Genomic DNA, 21,409 nt, shown 5'->3' on the forward strand with positions numbered 1-21,409 from the left:
TTTAAAAAGATGTCGAGACATTTCCAGGCATGTGTGTGGTGACGAAACCTGGTATTTTTAATGAGACTTTGATGCTTCCAGCCATCTTTGGGGTGACCAAACGGGGTATTTTAAGCCAAAACATGGTGTTTTTTGTGCCTAAACTTAACCACATGATGACCACAGCATTGGTAAAACATAAAATTGGAAATGAAAACATAGAGAAACATAATGTTTCAACATTTCTGCTATACCCGTGATTTGTAGAAATGTACAGTGCCAACATATATTCTGACAATTGGGTTGCATCTAATTCTACACAACTATTTGCTGTATAACCTCGTCTGTCATTTTTTAGACTACATCTGCAAAGTATTTTGTGCAGAACACTACTGAAATAAAAGATATTTTATAAAATTACAAATTTAAACAGCAGGTGTGACATGGCAAATTCCTTTATGTATGAAAGGGACACATGATATGAACCGGTGTGAAGACATGCAGCATCCTAAACCCAAAATGTTGAATGATTCAATCACGCAATCCAGAGAAAATAATTTAAAAGCCGTCACTGAAGACAGTTTCAGCAGTCTATGATCGCTGCTTCTGTGTTCATCCTTAGAATAAAATATCAGAATCTTGTGCAAATTAAATCCAAAATGTGTGGATTAATGTAAGTTCATTATTCGTTTTATACCTGTCTCTTTCAGGGGAGTGAAAGTTGGTGTCTGGTCTCAGACAAGTGGTGCTGGCACTCCTCACTCTGTCCAACGACGGCTGCAGGTCGCTGCACCGCCACAACATGGCAGCAGAGAGAGAAACAAAGAAGAGAAAGAAACAGAGATGGAGACAAGATGTACAAGGACAGAGGATGCAAGCCGAGGTGTCAGGAAGAAGAGATTGTGAAAAATGTGAGGGAACAAAGGGGTGATGAGTGGGAGGTAGACAAAAGAAAAGACAGAGAAAGCGAGAAAAAGGGAGGAAGATATTAAGTTTAGGAAAAGGAGACGGAGGGTGAGACACAGAGAGAATAAGGAAGGCCATCAGACAGTGCAGTAACATGTAATGGCTCTGATGCTGTATCTCCATTTATCATAGCCAGTCATTCCTCGCGGCCATACACTGTGAGACCACTCAGATGGAAGGTTGGTGAGTTGCCATGGGAACCAGGTCTAAGTGGGAGCGGGGACTGCTTTCAGTGTGTTTGTGTGAGGGGGTGAATAAGTGAAGGGGAGAGAAGCAGCCAGTGTTTTCACGTTTACTCTGCGCTGCATACGCTCACAGCTGTATGTTTGTCACGTCATGCTGCACCGTGACAACAGATACTTTCAACAGATGGGTGGCTCCGTGTCATCGCATGATACTGCACATAATGTTTTATGGCCAAATGCCTCACATGGATGGCAACAAGGGCTTAGGAGTTTAGTGTTTGTTTAATGCTCTGCCAGGACATGCTTAAGCCTCTGCTGTGCGTTGTCCCCCGAAAACGGGAGAAAGGAAAGGATATGGGTGGAGGAGGGAGATGGTGTGAGAAGTGTTCTTACCTAACTGTGACCTCATCAGTGAACCTGAGCACACGGTGTGTAAGGATGCTACGAGGCATGGTGCTGCCCCCCTCCTGTCTGTGGGGCGGCTTGCTCTTTAGGCATGCGGGGAGGGTGGAGCTGTGTGCCAAAGCCCCGCCCACAAGAGGTGGGGAAAGACCCGCGTGCAAAGGAAGGCAAAGCAAAACAAAAATGACACATGCAGCCGACAGAAATAAGCAGAGACAAAATGAGAGAAGGGACGGACAACAAAAGCAGGCTTGTTGCAACTGATAAGGAGACAAAGAAGCGCAGCACTCACATTATCACATTACGGTGCAACATAGATTATGGTTTCTGCCTCGACTCTCAGCTCATAGTTTATGCTGTACCTCAGTAATAAAGAAGTATTCTCACAAAATATAAACTGCTGCTGGTGATCACTGGAAACACCACACAAAGCACGAGTTGAACTGCATCCTTCTGTCTCTGACCTCAGAGTGAGGAATTCATTATGTAAGAGTATGGAGATAGTTTCTCTTGCCCTCCCTGTGGATTGACCCCACACACATATATAGGGAGATTACATGTAATGCTGATTATATAACACAATCTACAGATCTAAAGCTGTCGAGGCGGCACGTGGCGAGGAAACCAAGCTACAGTAAATCTATAAAATACATAGGAGTACCGTGAAAAGGATTAGAGCAGAATAGAGAGATGCTTAAACAGGAGGTCTGTCTGTCTGTGTGGTGGTTATATGGCATTACAGTAAATATGACTACTATATGATTATGTGTTTTGATGCTGGTTTAGAGGTAAAGGGAAAGAGACAGCGAGAGTATGCTACACATTAATATTCACTAATACGCCAGGATCAACATTTGATAAATATATCAAAGCACAATACTGGTGTTATTGCATGTTTTAGCCCATTTAATGCAACTCATATATTCTTTACATCATACTGATGATTTGCAAACAATTCCAAAAGGTGTGACTAATTTCCAGGCAGCCATTACAACAGTTATACCCCGGCAGTTTAGGATTAAATTTCCATGAAGTTAAGGGTACATGAGACATGAAATCGGTGCAGCCGAGGCCGAGATCTTCTAACCTTTAGTCCCTGATGTGGGACAAACTCCAAAAACTCTAGATCCTACACATCCTCAGGAGACATTACTACACCTCACAAGCTGTGTAGTAAAATGATACTAATGTGTAAAATTGGTGGAGTGTCCCTTTAAACAAGACTAAGGGTCTGGACACATGGCGTGTCTTTTTTTGGGTGCTGCTCTTGTGCCAACTCTGTGCCAACTTTCAAGAGCACAGACGCAGGTTGCTGGTGTTGCTAAGAGACCATAACAAGCACTGTATCACAGCTTATTTAGCAGAAATGAGCAGAGTTCTGAGCTGACCTTCTTCAGGTGTTGTTTTCCAGGTGTGTATCAGACCTAAAATATTGTCCGTGGGACAGATGTAAAGCTCTGGGTAGCTCTGCACTAAAATCATCAACTTCTGCTCCATATTTACTTGGATGATTTCTATAGAAGAAAGGAAAGATGTCTGCCGGCTGTAATTGCCAGCCGAACTTTGTTTATCTGAGGGTGCATCTGTTGCACCCTTAAAGACAGGCACTTGGGATTGCATGCGCACCACCATGGTGTGGCTCTCACTTTTGAGTGCGCCTTCCATTCATCTACGTCCAAAACAATGGATCTGAGGGTGCAAAAAAGTGGCATGTGTACTTTTTTTTTTTTTCTTGGCTGCTTGCCATGATCTGCCTGGCACTTGGCCGCTAATACTGTTTGAATGTTTAAGAGGGAGGTGCACTTGGATGAGAATGGTGACACTGACGTCTCTCAAAGATGACAATATGTATCAGTTTTTATTTTGTATTAATGATATTAGATTGTTAATCCCTCAATCAACATATTACCTGATGTATTGTCATACCCCTACACTAGCATGCTAATTAGGATGAAAACCAAACAGCTAAGGCTCATGTGGATATCATTAGTTTTTCAGGCTTTTGGTCCAAACCAAAGTTGGACAACTTCATAGCACAATTTAAAGGAATCCATCTACATTTTGCTCAGATATCTGAGTCTGGACCAAAGTGGTGAACGAACTGATTGACCTATTTGGAGCTTATTTAGAGCCGTGCCACGAGCCTGAAAGATAACCAACTGCAGCAGAAATGACCAGTGTGTTTTAATAATATTTCCTTGTTGTTGTGTTCTAGGTCGCTTGAATTCCCAGACTTGAGATTCAGCAAACAATTGAAAAGAAACGACCATATTCTGATTATTATGTCCTTATTGTTTAGCTTGCAGGATGGATTATCTGACAACATAGCATATGAATGCTTTACTTTATTGGCACTCGTCTTGTAATTTCCAGATGGCAGACCTCCCTCGACTGCACCGGTGACTCCCTGTTCTCAACTGCTACCTAGAAGGTAGGAAATCAGTCTTCAAACCTCTGATATGCTTTGGAAAATGGTCAGAAGTTTGCTGTTAATGGTCTCCAACATGAAATAGCACTAGTATAGTCCTTTAAAGGATTGCATAATACAGAGGGAAAAGCAACACATACCATTTAATTAGCTAAAGCAGCACCATGACAAAGCTACTTGGCACGCACTCTGACCAAAGCAAGCACAAGCAGCACAGTGGTCTGGGAGACACATGGGCATTTATTGCGCTCAGAGAACACCGCTGCAACTAAATGACCCACCAACTCCACAAATGAGTCTGGGAAAGCTGGACAGGCACAGAAAAGGGTTCGCAAAACTGCTTTTCACGCTAGATGCTTACCTGTAAATGTCTTTATGGATACCGTTTACTAACAGGGGCATTTTGGGGGGTAGCGTGTTGCTGTATCTACCTATGCCCCTGGTTGTACGAGTAGAAATCATGCATCGTAAAGCAAGACAAGGAAAAGGAAAGTGGAAAAAAATATACAAGTGCCGTGAGTGAATACATCAAATGCAAAAAAAAAAGAAAAGAAATTAATCAAAAGAGCTTTGCCTCCTTTGAGGTCAGCCACCAAGCAGGTCTCTAATCCCCTCACACAGTGATCAGTGTGTTGTGTGTGTCTTTATGAGTGAGTGTTGTGGTGATAGACAATAGTCAGACATGAATTTATGAGTGTGCTACTACTACTTGATCCTGATGTGACACCTAATATGTTGTGTTCATGCGGTTGCATAAAAGCAGACAGTCCATTGAAGATAACCAACACACTGTTTGCACTGAAACGTTGAGTGTGTTAAGATGGAGTTGTTAAAGTATAGTGAGGATGGAATGATGATGAAATGGCCTATTTTATTCAAATAAGGCTGAATGGTGGTCGTTGTCTTTTTTTTTTTTTTTTAACTTTTACCTGTTTGTGTGCAGGCACTCAGCACTCCCGCCTCGGATAGACCTGTGCATCTCCAGGACCTCACTGTCATTGCCATGACGATGGGTGAACAAATGAGAAACAACCCGAGAAAAACACAACAGAAGAGGATGGCAACTCAGACAGGCAAAGTGAATTTATGAATGAGAGAAACCAGGAAATCATAACTCTGAGATTTCACTTCAGTCTGCATTCATGTTGTAATGACTAGTTTCACACTGTTAGTAGTATTAGTAGACATTAGTTTGGTAAGATTACATTACACACACTGATTAAAGCTGTAGTTGGTAACTTTTATAAAAAGTAACTTTGTGTTAAATATGCTGAAACTGTCACTGTATCCACACAGTAGTCCATAAGACAGATCCTCCCTCCTCCTCGTAGTGCTTCTGATGGCTTTACATGAATAAAAACAACCAATCAGAGCAGAGGAGTCACTAACACAGCTGTCAGTCATCCCAGCTGGCACTAGACGCCAATACGTCAGAGGGACATTGGACTGTTACGTCGGACAGATGTTAAATTTTGATTGGAATGAAAATCAGGTTGACAGTCAGTACGTTTACATGGACAGTTTAATTCCACTTTTAATCGGAATGGCCTTTCATTCCGATTAAAAGTGGTCATGTAAACGGTCATTCCGATTGAAAATTAAATCCGATTAAAGGGGGTGGTTTATGCCGTTTGTCATTCCGAATGAAAGAATTTTGTGTGCATGTATACACTCATTCCTCTTGAAGTTCATTCCGGTCTTTCTGCGTATGCAGGCACTAAGAACGGTGTCGTCAAGCATCTTGTGAGCCGGAGCGAGGACTACAGTGTTTTGTTCCGGTAAACGTAAACACGTAACATCTGTCCCGCCCCCTATCCAATCAGAAACCATCCCTGCCCCAAACCTTGCGCAGACCTGAATAAAGGCGATTAAGCTGATCTCCCATGTAAACCCTCATTTGGAATGAATATTTCCCATGTAAACTACCTGGAAAAACTTTAATTCCGAATGATTTCATTCAGATTTATTTCATTCTGAATGAGAAGCCATCATGTAACCGTAACCAATATGTTAACACTTTAAAACATGAGCAAATTGGCTTGATTTCTGTCAAAAACATGGGAAGAAGGCAACAACAATGAGCAATGAAAGAAAAAATGACAAAAAAATTGTGATAAATTAGTAAAAAGAGAAAATTAAAAACAAGAAAATTAGCAAAAAAATATTTAATATATAATGACAATAAAGCATTCTATCTTTTATCTACTGCCTTTTCCCCATGTTTTTGAAAGAAATCGCAAAGCAGCACAAGAGAATTGATGTCGCTCCAGAGTTCAAAGGTTAAATGTCTACCTACGTCAGAATTTCATCGTGTGTGAACGTTAACAGTCTGACATTTTGTGGACGTTTGATTTTGTTCTCTAAACGCTACGACTAAATGACGTTAGTCTACATCAAGATGACATTGGGATGAGACATTTGAAAGACGTTACTTAACACATCTTAAAACCAACAAAATATCAACATCATCTGTCGTCAGTATTCTATGTCAAATTGACGTTGGCATTAGACTTTGTGCTGACATTGAATTTCTGTCACCAGGTGTTACAACTTAAATTCAACCTGATATCGACGTCTAATGGCATTGGTGGTTAGGGATGTAAATCACTGTGTTTAAACTGTCAAACAAGTCAGTGCTGATCAAACATGAATTCAAATTCTGTTACTGCATTGCCTATTTCTTGTCTTAGATGTTCCTAGAATCATATTTTAATGTACTGTTTAGCTGGAAAGTGAGAGAGTTTGTGACTCAGCCGCCATGTTGAAAACAGTCAAGTTAAAATGAGGCATCGTTCACCGGCTGAGGAGGAATGTGTACTACTGTGTGGGTATAGTGACAATTTCAGCAAATATGATAAAAAGTTGTTTTTATAAAGGTGACCAGCCGCAGCCTTGACCAAAACAGGAGTCAACTTTTAAAGAATATCAAAATATATTAGCATGTCAGGGCTACATCAGTAAATTTTTGAACTGCATGATTAGACCAGAGCTGCAGTCGAATCATCGCTCAGTTACTCACAAGGAGCACTAATCCAATGTGTGTGCATCCTGCTCTTCAGCATCATATTTTACAAGTAAAAAGTGTCATAACCCCACCCCACACCAGTAATGATCCCCACAGTTCCCAGTATCAGGTTACCTGTCCTCAGAGTACTCGTAGTCCGAGTCCCCAGAGCGTTGGTGCTCTAAGTGGGAGTCATGGTAGCGGGAGGGGGAGTGGGAGTGGTGGCGGTTCTGGTGGATCTCATCCAGACTCCTGATGACATCAAAAATATCGCATTAATTTATGTTTTTATTCAGGCATGATATGAACCTTGGTCCATAGTTAGTGATTCTGGTGATTCAATATGTCCACCCTTACTTCTAGTTTGTTCTGACCACCTCTTCTGTCCTATTTGGGACAGTATACTGTCAACGCTCATACCAGTATGTTGCAGATCAAATATAATCTGATCTAAAAAGCTGAAATGTCAGATGCTGGGACATTTAATCTGGAATGCATAATAAAGACTCTACAGGAGATTCTCTTTAAACAACACTGAGATTATTGACCTACTGACTACCTCTCAGATACTGGCTGATGCTAGGATAGTATCACCACAGGTAACACACACTCCACTAACAGTCCACCAGGTAACTGTGGCAGGTGTTGCTGACCTTTGCATGGGCACATGTGCGGGCCGTGACCGAGCCCTGCAGGAGTCCTCTCTGTGAGGAGACACTGAACGTGACCGGTGCTGGACGGGACGCTGCTGCTCAGGCACAGCCAGCGTACTGCCCCGCTCTCTCTCCCTGGAGTTACGCTCTGCACCTACACACACACACATTCACAGAGATCCAGCACGGATACAAAGCACAAACATTCATACAAACATGTTTGTCGATTCATGGATTCACACAAAGAAACACACAGAAACACACACACACAGATCCAGGCATTAGTTGTGTGTCCTTTGATAAGGATGCACCAGTTGTCAGCGTTGTGCTACTGACTACCACTACAGATACCATTCTCTTACAGACTGTAGAACATCACATCAGGATGTTTTACAGGTAAACGACCAGCTAGCAAACACGTTAGCTGGTCATCATGTGAGCTAGCCTGAGGAGCTGACTGTTTCTGCAACGTCTCTGTCAGACCCGAGATCAGTGAGATTTAAATCTCTCAGTTCTTGTTTCAACCTGCATGGAGTGCCAGATGAGATGAGAGTTAAGACTTTTAACCCCTCGGGGATACTTAATCACCACAGCTACAGAGAATAGGTCATATATAATCCAGTTTAAACATAACAAAACAGAATTTACAATAAATGCATGAGATGAATATTTATAGAACTTATATTTGCTTCATTTTGTTGTGACATATAGATATATGGACACGTAGATTTAGCTACATAAGATATGAAATAGAGTTGAAAGTTGAAGCGGATATTTTGAGGTTTCAGGGTTCAGGATGTAAATGTACCGCTCATTAGGATGAGCAACATTGACAGGAATTATGTAGTTCTTTAAAATAGTCAATGTTGGAGCTGGCACGATATCAGATTTTCACTACACGATTTTCGTACCCAACGGAGTTTAGGATAATGATATTATCGCAAAATTTAAAGAAGGTTCGAAAAAATAATGTTATGGTCAAATTCATCTTTAACTTTGTTCACTGTGTGTCTTGTCTCTTTTTTGGCAATAAATTACACTCAAAACACAAGTTTAGGGAGGATAAAGAAACAGGAATGATTTAAGAGGTGCTAGATTATTTACACAATACTATCATGTTTATTATTAACATGATATCAATATTTCATTTTTAAATCTGAGGATTATCATCAAAACTGATATACTGTAACTCCCCTAGTCCAGGTACAAGCCTGTGTACATACAAACTACCATTCCTTGGTTCTCTTATACTGTGGTAAAGGATAAGAAACTGGTAGAGCTGTGACGAGAACAAGAGTCGGTGTTTAATTTGGCACGTACCTGATCCAGCAACCAGCATTTATTTATTTATTTTTTTAAAGATTATTTTTTTGGGCTTTTTGCCTTTAATGGACAGGACAGATTGAAACGGGGTGAGAGAGAGAGAGTGGGGGTTGACATGCAGCAAAGGGTTGCAAGCCAGAGTCGAACCTGCGACCGCTGCAGCAAGGCATCGCCTCTGTACATGGGGTGCCGGCACTATCCACTATGCTACCGACGCCCCACCAGCATTTATTTTAGTGAGAATCTTCTGAAATAGGTTACATCTTTTTCCCACAGTCTCTCTCCCACTGAAATAGCGTAGCTCACCAACAGAGGCTGGTGATGAGTTGAGTTGATAATATCCAAAATTCTAAAGTTTGTAAGCAAATACAGTTTATTTCACGGATTATATTGATGCCGAATTAACAAGAATACTATCAAACTTTGACACCTTTTATCTCGTGTTTCTAGAGTTATGTGTTTTTGCTGACACTTAAAAAATTGTTATAAGGTCGGATTTCTTAAAGGCTGTTTGGCATAATATTTCCCACCAGGAGCAGATGGGAAATAATCTTAAAAGGAATCTAGTTGTAGTCTTGCAAATTGTGACCCTGCAAGATCCTCAGTCTTTGAGAAATCCTATAGTCTGTGAGTGAAACACGGACATGGACTTAAGATGTGAGAGGGTATTATAATTCAGTCTTTTAAAAGTCTTTTCAGTAGTGTATGGTAGGCATAAGTCAGAGATTGTATAATTAGCTTCCTCATGTGGCAAAGAAGAGGCCAAAATGAACCATAATCTGACAGGAAGTTAAGCAACAGCAGAAACAGTCAACAACAAAGCAGTTGTAGTGATTCTATTTGCCAAAATAACACAAGTTCAGCTTCTACTGTGCATGTTCAGTGTCCTTTCAGTGAAGTCTGGGCAGGACTAGAAGCATGCAGGAGAATGGCAGGAAACTCAGTGGAATGGCAGTGAACAACTGTAGCTCTACAGTCTAACATGCACTCAGTGCTTCGGTGTTTCTACGGCCCAGCAGAAGAGGAGAAACTGTTCACTGCAGCCTCAGTGAAGTACAGTACACTGCTGAACTGCAGCGCTTTCAAAGGCTGCACACTACAACACCACAATTCAAAATCTGCAGTCCAGTAGCAATATGATGAATTGCAGAAGTTTTTGGAGTGTTGCCTTTCGCTGATACAGCAGAGATTAATTACTTTAATTTGGGTGCAATTTGTTCTAAAACATACAGTAGAGCCAAAAGGAGGCTGCAAGGTTTTTGGAAGGAATAGATGGAGCGAGGATGCAAAGAAGACGCTCTCTCACCCAGTGCTGGACGCCTACAGGCTAATACAAGGAAATGCTCAGTAACCATGCCCCCCACCCACCTTTAGTCACTACCATCAAACCATCATCAAACTCTGTATCAATGATGCGATGAGACCCTGCACACGCACACACACATATACAACACACATACAGGACAGAGTAAGGTTGAGAGGTTCTGTTGTCAGTCTCCCACACTGGGAGACACAAAAGAGAAAGCTCAGAAAAGGAAAGGTTAGCGACCACACACTCAGACGCACTACAGGTTCAAAAACAGGGATTAAGTCACACGCACATATTTATACACACACAGCCTGAAAAATACTGTATATAACCACACATACTCTGTAGTTTCTTGCTGGGGCTGTCTCCGTGGACGTGTCTGCGTGGGAGGTACGGGGAGGGCTGGGGCAGAGGTATAGAGGACATGTCATGTGTTTGGAGTTTATACCAATGAGGAATGTCGTCCAGCAGGGCCGTCTCCAACTCTATCAGGATCTGAGAGAGGACAGAAGGAAAGGTGGAAGAGGCAAATGCATGAGCAAAAGAGGTGGGAAGATCAACTTCTTATTTTCAGAGATGTATGGACAGCTGGGACTGCGTGTCTGTGGAACCACTTCAATCGTGGATCTTTAATGCAGCAATTCCCAACACACAGAAATTACAAATGATGAGTTGTAACAAGTTCAACCAGGTAGCAAAGGTATGGATTCAAGTCATATGACTTGGACTGGAGTCAGACTCAAGTCACAAATTTGATGACTTTAGACACGACTTGACAAGATCAATAAAAGACTTGCAACTTGACTTGGACTTTAACACCAATGACTCATGACTTCACTTGGACATGTGCCTTTTGACTTGAAATACTTGGAACCTTCCCCCAAGCCCAGGATTAAAAAGTGTGTCTTTTAAAAAGTGTGCCATGAGTCAGTTCATTTTAATGTCATTTCCTAAATCAGCTAATAGAAATGCTATTCTCTCCCAGAAAGTCAAAACTGTATTCTCAAGAACCAATCCGACAGCATCCAATCAAGTTGCAGAAGAGAACCATGAAGAACTGACATTATGTTACTGAGCACCAGTTGGAAAAAATGATACAAATTTTGTTCATGTACAAAACTATGTGGTGGTCAACAAAACGTGCAGATTGAAACTTACAGACATAGACACAACAACTTCAAACTTGTTGCACAAAGAAGGAAAGTCCAGGCTAAGGCAAGCTTACTATGCTAATATTAGCTAATGTGAGCTTGATGTTAGCTTAGCTTATCAGCCAAGTTACTTTTAACAAACTTGTTTAAACAAATAAATACAAATTTTAAAAAGCATTCATGATTTTTGTAAATTTAAAAATATTATTACCCTGTTGTTAACATTGGTTAAGTTTGGAAAAGATCCTGTTTTGGCTTAAAACCCTGGTTTGCGGGGGCCACAATAACAGCAGGAAGAGCAGCAATGTCTCACTAAAAGAACATGCACTTTTCTGGCCTAAAAAGCCTCTGGGAAAAATAGCAGTAACTTCCTAAACTACAACCACTTTTCTTCTTTGTAGGTCTCAAACAGTGGTCTGCATCTTGGCAGGCATTTCACCCAGGTGAGACGCCATCATTCATCCCCTCCACCTTCTGAAGTCAGCTCATATATTATGTCACTTCAAAATCACTGATGTGATACGTATAAGATGTGCAAATGTAACTTATTTGTGGTTTATGGAAATGTACAGTGCTAACATTTTCTTCTGGCAACTGGGCTGAAATCTCCCATATGGTAGCTGTATTAAGAAAGACATGTAATCTAGAAGCAAAAGCTCTATCTTCAAATCATTATTGTATTACATGGTAAATGGGTATCATGTATGTCCCACCTCTCCCAGGAATTCACTCTCCTCCTCCTGGACTCTGGGCTGGTCCCAGACTGTGATCTCCAGCATGCGCTCTCTGAAGTCCCGTCGGTGAACGTGGGAATATAAGAAGGTCTGGTTCCACTTGGGCTCAGCGCTCTTCTTCACTGTTTTAGTCCGTCGTTTACTCTTATCACTGGAACAAAGGCGTGAACACACAGGATTTAGATTACAAGGGGTATGCTTGTGTCTGAACATGAACATATAATAGACAACTCTAAGATGAAGCAGATCGATATTCCTTTGATTATGTTCCTTACTGCTGGCTTGAATCTCATTTGTCATGTATGTAATTACTGATGTACTGTACTTGTGATATGGAGCTACAATACAATAACCTTACCTCCTATCAGGCAAGAAGTACATCTTTACATAGGGGTTACGAGGTCGTCCGTCTGGTCGGGGTGGCAGGTCTATGGCTTGAAGGACATTGACGATCAACTGATGGCCCACTTTGTCGTACCACAGCTTCACCTGAACAAATGTATGAAGAACATAGACTGTAAAAATAATGGACGCAGCTACCGTGACATCACCAATTCGATTGTGGACTCCGGTTTTAAAGCCTAAAGTTCAGCATTTAAGTCGTGCCCATCTTGGTTATTTTTGAGCCATAAATTACCATATTTGGGCAAGAGGCTGGAGCTGTGGAGAAGTCTATCTGACAATAGATAGACAGCCTGTCACTCAAAGCAGCCCGCCCTTTATTCTACGTAGCTTTAAGCATTAATAAAATGCATACGGGTGAGTTACATAAAAATTCATACAGTTGTCACGAAGGGAAAACTAGCAATAGATACCAAAAACAGTTTTGTTGTACCAGGCTGTAATCATGTTTATTTCTGCTGTAAAGGCCATTCAAAGAACTGCTGTTTTTGGCACTTCTGTGTTGGCTTCATTTTACAGTCCCACTGGTTGCGGCTTAGATTCTATCCATATCTGTATTACAATACGGATACCCTGACCCAAGTTCGACAGGATCCGACAGGTCCGGCAGGGCTTGGATAAATATTTACAAATGATGTTCGGGTTGGGTCGTGTTCAGCCTAATGTCTGTGTTGGGCTGCTTCTTCTTCAGTGCTGGATTTGTTATTTACATGACAATGCCTGAACACAACACTTAGGCTATTTCAGGTGGTAAATATTCAGGCAAGTTAATGTTAGCTAGCTAAGGAGAAGTCAAACAAAATTTGTCGGCGTGTTGGGTCTGGGTTGGGCTCAGTTTTGGACAGAAATACGCGGACCACGCTCATTCATCTGGCCAGTGCTGCATTCCGATCTTAATCCAATGACATGAACCATATACCACATCTTTCAGATACTCACAGAGAGCTGTCCAGGCAGTACCAGAGGAAGGTCTCGGAGGGTCCCGGGGCTGGTAGGGGACATCACTGATATCGAGGGACGGTCCATCTTTTGTGACTCAAAGGAACTGGAGCCCGCTATTGAAGAGAACAACAGTTGTTATAATATATCAAAGAGAAAAAAAGCACAATCAGCTTTAAAATCTGTAATTAGAGCACACATTAAAATACAAAGGACCCCCTCTAGAATGCTGAGATGTCGGTATCACAACAGTTAATGCAAATTCGACCAATCCGCATGAATTCTGTGCAACCTGCAATTTTGTCAAATCACCACAACTTTCCCGCAAATTTGAGGATTTAAAATGTCATATAATGCAGAGCTGCACACAGCATATAGATTCGCTCAACCTCTTGAGCTGCTCTTGCTTTCCCCGAGTTATCATGAGACTACTGCTGTGGGAGTGTGAGCTACACACCTGAAATGTAGTCACACACAGTGACAGGGCCAACTGTTAGCTAAGGTTACCCAGCGTGTATCATTTGGTTTAAAAGAGTGGAGCCGTTTCAGTGTCATTGTGAGATTGTTGGAACCATTCAGCAGCTTGGAGTTAGATGTTAGCTGCAGCTGTTGTGTTAGCTTGTGCTAACCGGGCAGAGAGAGCAGGACGAGAAGGCCTCACAGAGATGGTCCTTTAGCGTTGCATCAAACCGCAGCAACATCTGATCATCAGCAATCAGCTACTGCTGCCCCATCCCCTCCTACCATCACAAATAGACTGTAAAGCAATACTTACCTTTCCTGAAACGATTGGTAAAGAGAGTAGCTCTCTCAGAGCAACTTACATAAGCAGTAAGAAATGGAAGTTACATACATAGCTAATAAAGCTGCATGTAAAAACACTTACTAGATTCTAGAGGAGGATGGGATGACTCTGGGATTCTTGGGATGTCTCTGTAAAAAGCAAAAAAAGAGCAAGTCAACTCTTTAACTTTAAATGCACAGAATATACATCATGATACTTGCGATGTAAATACACACTTAAGTCAGGACTTAAGTTTTAGTTACATTCATCTTTTAAAAATGAATGAGTAAAAGACTCATGTCAACACACAGTTGCACGGTAGAAGAGGAGCGAGCAGTGAACCAGATACACATCAACATGTTGAACATGTTGGGTAGTAGAGGAGAAAAGGAGAGCTGGAACAAGGGATCTTTTTCTTGAATCTCAGGATTTCAGGGAAGACATGAAGGGAAGGGGCTCCACCCATTGAATCAGCTCTACTTACTGATATGCTCTATACACTTTTCTCAAGAAGTTTTTGGACATAATTCGGTGTATGGAGCTTTGAGATAAAGGAAGGAGACATATCAAAGTGTCTGTCAAAACAATCGCTCAAGTACTTTCATGATAATTATCACACATTGATGATGTTAATCTTACCCTATAGGTCTTGAAACAACTATTTCCACTTGAGGTTCAGCCTTGGATTCAAGGATAATGTTGTACACTTCTTTCTTTGTTGCTCCGGGCAACGATTTCCCGTTCCACTGAAGCACCTCATCACCTGGAACCAAGATGGCCGACATACACAATGATGATCCAGCCTGAGGCTCAGCTCACAGTACATCTGACTAGAAAAAGCCAGGTACTAAGAGACAATATGCATATATTCATTAATCACAGAAAAAACAACACTTAAAGTAATAACTTAAAGAGTTAATGTTGATTAATCGCATCCTGTGGTGCCCGTTGACCCAGCGTGTCATTAAAGGCCACAGTACCTTTGTCACATGACGGAGGCAGACAAGAAGACGCTGTTTGGCATCTTAAATGGAACATTTACATTTAATAAATGCCTAATGGAACTGTTCATAGGAGCACCGTTCTCTGCAATTTCTGCAGTAAGGAATTTCTGTACCATCGGAGTACTTCAAGCCTGAAATATCACCTCAACACAAAGCATTTAGCAGCGAACGCAGTGGTCTGAGCTAGCACAGCCTCTGATGCTTGCGCTAGCAGCCAGCGTCGTCAAGCCACACTAGACCAGGCGACAGGAGACTAAAATTCAACAGTTCAAAAGTTGTGGATGGTACCAACATAACTGTTCCATTTCATCCCATTTTACCATTACAGCTCTGTTGAGGTCAAACACACCAATCCTATACCAAAAGGTGTGTTGATTGGACAATAGAGAATCATCAATCGTGCTCGACAAGGACTCAATGCATAAACAACAAACTTGCTATTTTTACATAATTCCATCAATTATGACAGAGACTCTAAACATGAAAAAGTTGGTATGCAACCCAATTCTGTGGTCAATCAGTGAGGTGCAGACGTTCCTCTGCATCATCAGCAAAGAGGAAATACATCGAGACCTGAATGGAGCGGTAATAGGGCTATTACTGTCTGGTAACAACCCTTCTTGGAAACGCTAATCAGATCTGGGATTTAGATGCATGTCCATACAGGTTTTACGACACTGAAAGTGCTTGGTGGAAATGCGGCTCTGTAAATTCACCACTCCGTACATCACCACATGAGTTGAAACACAACACAAGGGAAACATAAGGGTGCTCAAATCACAAATAGGACTAAACAGTGGCTAACAAAGTTGGTCCACAGCTGGTATTTGAACTTTTGGTGTCCACGCCCACACAGATATACATTTTAAATTCAGCCTGACTGTGAAAATCAGCCTCTCAACTGAACTGTTATCAACCAAGTTTACATAAAATACAGTAGCCCCTGCATAGAAGCAATATAGCACCTGCTCGTAGGTGTCCCACAACATCTGCAAGGCTGCCTTTCTTGACTTTGGTGATAAAGGCCCCAAGTCTCCCTGTCTCTGTCATCTTCCCTCCTACCACCTGCACACAAAGAGGAGAAAGGGAACAGAGGTTCATGTTACCATTTTTATGTTTTCTGTGGAATTCCGTTTTTGCTCAACAGGCACCACTTTGCATATCTGTGTTGTGGAATAATCTTCACCTTTAAATGTTTGTTACCCAGTACACCACAGTGTCACGAGATTAAAAACATCACTATTTCTAGTTTGAACTAATCTAGCATTCAACTGAGGTTAAAACAAACACTAACAAAATATTCATAAGCTAGATATGATCCAGAGTCTAAGTGATCCGCTGCTTACTTTTAGGCCAAGGAGGGAGCCAGCCTCGCGGGGCATTGCCGACCTCTTGCTTAGCGTGATGCGTCCAATTAGGTGGTCACCCTCTTTGGATGGCTGCCATGTAACTGGATGCTACAGGAAAGGGTTTTGAGGCATTGTAAAGGAGGGAATGTGGAGGAGAAATGAGAACAAAATTGTTAATGTTATCAGTTAACTACATGTACTTGTGTGTAAACTTTGATTTGTTTTTTTTTAATGCACTAAAGAATTGTGTGTCTCTTTGCATGTAAGTTACTCTAAGTATTCAGGGTGTAGGCAGCATTGATGCTCTGAATCGGTCATGTTTTGCTGAAACTTACATGCCACACTGTAGGATCTAGAGAATGACAGTCCCAGTCACCTGCAAAGAGAAAGAGGACGTGGGTTACTTGGCCTCTCTTGGGAGAAATGCATCTTTTATGTGCGGTAAAAGTATATAGTACTCTACAGTTTTAGTTTCAGGTATAAAGACTTTGTCTTCCTGTCCTTCTTATACATCCTTCCCACCCGACACACAGGTCATTTTTCTAAACATAGTATGGAAATGCCCGAAGCTATACTTCTTTTGGCAAGAACCATGTATGAACCATCTCCACCTTGACACATTTTCCAGTGGAGCACATCATCTCCAACTTGATCACATTTTGATGCTTGGGCAGAAACCCTTTTGCATTGTATCTTAATACAGAAGGGGTCAGCAGTTAGTCAAGTTAGTCAACTCACGTGACAAAGAAGCGGTCAGCAGTTAGGTTCAGGCAGCAAGACTACTTGGTCAGGGTTAGCAGAAAAATCATGGTTGATGTTAGTCACATCAGCAGGCTCACATGACTAATGGGTGACTAACAGGTGACAAACGAATGACGTGACAAAATAATTAAACGCTGACTTGAGTTACACACAGGACATCAACACCATCATTATACCAGCACTGCCCAAAATGCGTATTGTGATGCTCTGGGAGTGAGACCAAGCTGCACCTCCATAATAATCCATCAGTGCTGCCTGGTATTTCAATTGTGAAGAAGCTTATAGCTCAATGTTGGATATTCGAGCAAATACTTTCTCAACTGTCTACTGGACATTATTTTCATCATCATTAAATTTTATGATAAATGCTGCCACTGTTGGTTAAAGTTGGTCTATGAGACTGTGAAAAACTTCTTACTCGAAAAAAACAAAGTGTATAGATCCATCAATTTAGATGACAGACTTTCCATTCATTCTTCCACTTCTGTATTTTGGCTGAAATGGACCACCAAATGAAATTATATATATGTATATGTATATATATATATATATATATATATATATATATATATATATACATGTATATACATGTATATGCAAACTGAAAAATTAAAGTCAAATACACTTCACTGAAGCAATTCATAAAATGTATCAGCCCTGTCAGCAGAGGAAAATGTTGGCATTGTACGTTTCATACATATCATATCAACATTTCTAAAGAGATGTAGTATATGAGTTGGCTTTCTCATTGGGAGGTGAGGGGGATGTTGGATTGTGTGGTATCCACCATTCACCAGATGTCTGCCAGGCTGCAGAGCACTGTTCAAGACCAACAAACAACAAGAGTGGTTGTTTTTTAGCCACCCATTGCGGTGTTTCCAGTCAGGGTAGTGCCACAAAAAAGCAGTTGTTTTTTACAGTGAAATCACTGCATTTCCAGCCGGGACTGTACCACGAGAACCGGATATTTTAAGTTAAAACATGATCTTTTGCCATCCATAACTAAGTGTTTTTGTGCCAGAACATAACCACAGGTTAACTACAGCATTGTTGTATCTGCTACATAATAACGTACAAATGTAATATATTCATGATTTGCAGAAACATTTATTCTGATGATTAGGTTGAATGTATTTATAGAATTCCCTGATGCAGAACAACCACTGCTCTACCCAGCTTGGTCCTGGCAAGGTGCTGGAAACATCAGTAAGTCCAAACTGGTAGAAAAGATTTCTGCACTTGCATCTATGCAGTGTATCACATTATTGTTGAGCTTTCGGTCAATTTATGGTCTATTGGACCGCCATCAGAGTACACATATACGTCAACAATCTATCTATTGGAAATTGCATGTTAAATAGAAGGAAACAGAATCACAAAAACACAAAAAGTTATATAATAATGGTACTGAGAAAAGCCAATAAAAGTGTCATTACAGAACCACAGCTACAAAAATTAATTCATAGTCAAACTGTGCGAGCCAGGAACAAAGACACTAGTGATTGTTGGAGTATCCCAGCTCTTCTTAACACTAACAGATGGTCAGCTTAAGTAGAAGAACTAACTGGCCCAGTAACAGACCAGAGAAGCCTGCAAGATCTGTGGCCACTTTCCCACCACAGGAATAAAACAACAGCAAGATGACATCAGATGTGGATTTTAAAAGACTTTGAGGAACTTCAGTTTCAAGGTAAGAGAAATGTTTGAGCCTGGCACAGAGTGAGATGAGTGAGATCAATGGAAGTTTCTGGCAAAGGAGAGCTGGGAGGGGAGGGAGAGTAGAGGTTAAGCTTTATGGGAAAAACATGCAACACATAACGTGTTGTTTGTCAAAACATTTCTAGTTGTATTCACTGAGAAGCAAATGGAAAATGATTGCTCTGGAGATCAGAAAATAAGGAAAAACTCTGAGTAGACATGACTCCAGTGCTTCTAATCTGAAATCGGAAAGTCCACTGAGAATGCTTGAGAGGATAAATGCTGATGCCACAGTTTGAAGTGCTGAGTGGGGCTTTTTGGTTTTGGAGAATGAACACGCTGGGCAGATTACAAAAACTGGGCTGCTCTTCTAACTGATGCTACATCAAAGCATCAGCTCTTTGCAGGTATTAACGTAGTATTGTTCTTGATAAACAGTGTGTGTCTGTGTCTGTGCATGTGTGTGTGTGTGTGTGTGTGTGTGTGTCAGACCCTGTACTCCTCTTCTGCTCTGTCTGCTATTTTACCAATTGCAGCCACTACAATTATCAAGCTCAACAAAATCCCTCTGACATTATATGTAAAAAAAATCTCTCCATTACATGATCTTGAACTCCTGTCAAACTGCTTTACGCTCCTCTCCACAAGTTCTCATCAAACTATCTAAGTAACAGCATGGGCTAATTCACTGTCACTTTCTTTTAGTGCCATTTAACACAAGTTACAACATCAGTCACGTTCATTTCAACCAGGTGTGGTAAGTTCAACCTAACCTTACATCCTTACACAAAGCCTACAGCCATTAGATTTAATAAAGGCGCTGTGTGATTCGACTTTTACTGATGAAAAAACAAACATAATTTGACAATCGGTGCCTAGATGTGACGCTTGGCTGTATTTTAGCTCTGGAGGAGCTCGACCCCAGACAATCTGCTGGCTCTATGTGACTCTAGCCGAACATTATTATAACAATACTTTATTTGTATATCGTAGAAGCTGGTGTGAAATGGAACGGATCATGGGAGGTCAATGTCACTGGTACATTCTACTTTGCGGGTCAAAAGATGTTACAAATCAACTCAGACCAGTGTGTCAGAAAACAAATCGACATTAGGCATGAGAGTCCTGTGAGACGGATTACAAGCTTTTTCGAGGGGTTTTATTCGGTGTAGATCTTTAACACAATTCACCAAAAGAACAAAGCAGGCATGCCCTGTTGCACGTTCCAAACCTTCATCAAAAGTCGCCATTTTCATTTGTAGGTTTTTAGCTGAGTTGTTGTTTCCCGTTGCAAAGGGGATTTGAAACGGTCAAAGGCACGTCGCTTATGGGGAGGAGAATGTCGGCCAAAGTAGCCTGCCAAGTGGCTCATAGCCACAGAAACAGTGTTGGGGAGTTGTTAACTACATGTAGTTTAATTATAGCCTGTTAAGACCATCCTGATGACGTGAGTTCAACATTCTGTTTCATTCTTTATATCAGTCTGGCCCCGCTACCACCCTATTAAAAATATAAAAGGAACGCACATCAAGAATTATAATGAGGTGCTGATCACTGGCAATAGACTTGTTTATAGAAAACAAGTGTCCTGCACTCTGGCGCCATGTGCATTTCTTTTATTTTGATGATGTTGCGGCCTTTTGGTCATCAAGATCAACAAACAGGCTGTTACCCTGAACACTTTCCTGAAATCAACATCCAGTCAGGGCCAATCAGGGATCCACACCGCCAATCTGAGACTGTGTTGTAGTTGATGATGTAAAATGCACGCTGCAGCTTGCAGAACGGTAATGGCGGCCCCCAAAACAACAAGCCCTAACTCTAATGTTAGTAGGGAAAACACAGCAACAACTGAAGTTATTACAGAAATGGAGTCAATAACAGCAATTAAACAAGAACAAGAGTATGCAGTCCCGCAGTTTCTTAGAGGAAAAGACATTTTTCGCTGCATATCTTCTAACTAGATTTTGCAAAAGCTTGATTTATCAACTGGCTCTGTTGGTGATGAAGATGCTCCCCAGTGTTTTGTTATGCTGACTGGCTGAAGGACTTTGTCTGTCAGGGTGTGTACTCCCACCCACTGAAAATGTTTGGAGTTCAGACTGATACAGAGAGTGAAGCAGAATGCTTAGCTCACGTCATCAGGATGGTCTTACCCAGCTAATTCAGTTACTAGTTGAACTACAATTTGCCGTAGTTGGGTGGCAGTTCTATGTTCTTTTTCATTAATCAACTACTTTAGGTCATGTGGTTAATGTTGTTAATTACAAACCACATATTCATAGTATTCTAACAATGTATTTTTGCAAAACAATATGGCGCAATGCTACACACCTG

General features: G+C 41.2%; 1 protein-coding gene across 20 annotated transcripts in view; it reads right to left on the bottom strand.

Annotated features, from left to right (window-relative positions):
* Positions 1-21,409, bottom strand: part of rims1b (regulating synaptic membrane exocytosis 1b) — a 91,308-nt gene that overhangs the window by 19,526 nt on the left and 50,373 nt on the right. For 7 of the 20 annotated variants that reach the window (XM_078166302.1, XM_078166291.1, XM_078166294.1 and 4 more), the window contains 14 exons: positions 16,948-16,988; positions 16,610-16,720; positions 16,229-16,328; positions 14,899-15,022; positions 14,362-14,408; positions 13,476-13,591; positions 12,493-12,623; positions 12,114-12,285; positions 10,591-10,744; positions 10,309-10,365; positions 7,618-7,771; positions 7,100-7,216; positions 4,890-4,952; positions 677-766 (listed from right to left, as the gene is read on the bottom strand). In XM_078166302.1, the coding sequence (XP_078022428.1) occupies positions 677-766; positions 4,890-4,952; positions 7,100-7,216; positions 7,618-7,771; positions 10,309-10,365; positions 10,591-10,744; positions 12,114-12,285; positions 12,493-12,623; positions 13,476-13,591; positions 14,362-14,408; positions 14,899-15,022; positions 16,229-16,328; positions 16,610-16,720; positions 16,948-16,988 (1,477 nt within the window). Of the gene's footprint in view, positions 1-676; positions 767-1,523; positions 1,644-4,321; positions 4,400-4,889; positions 4,953-7,099; positions 7,217-7,617; positions 7,772-10,308; positions 10,366-10,590; positions 10,745-12,113; positions 12,286-12,492; positions 12,624-13,475; positions 13,592-14,361; positions 14,409-14,898; positions 15,023-16,228; positions 16,329-16,609; positions 16,721-16,947; positions 16,989-21,409 lie in introns of all 20 variants that reach the window. The other 13 variants (XM_078166286.1, XM_078166305.1, XM_078166299.1 and 10 more) reach the window with 8 other exon arrangements.

This window comes from Epinephelus lanceolatus, chromosome 3 (genome assembly GCF_041903045.1).
Source record: "Epinephelus lanceolatus isolate andai-2023 chromosome 3, ASM4190304v1, whole genome shotgun sequence".
Taxonomy (NCBI): domain Eukaryota; kingdom Metazoa; phylum Chordata; class Actinopteri; order Perciformes; family Serranidae; genus Epinephelus; species Epinephelus lanceolatus.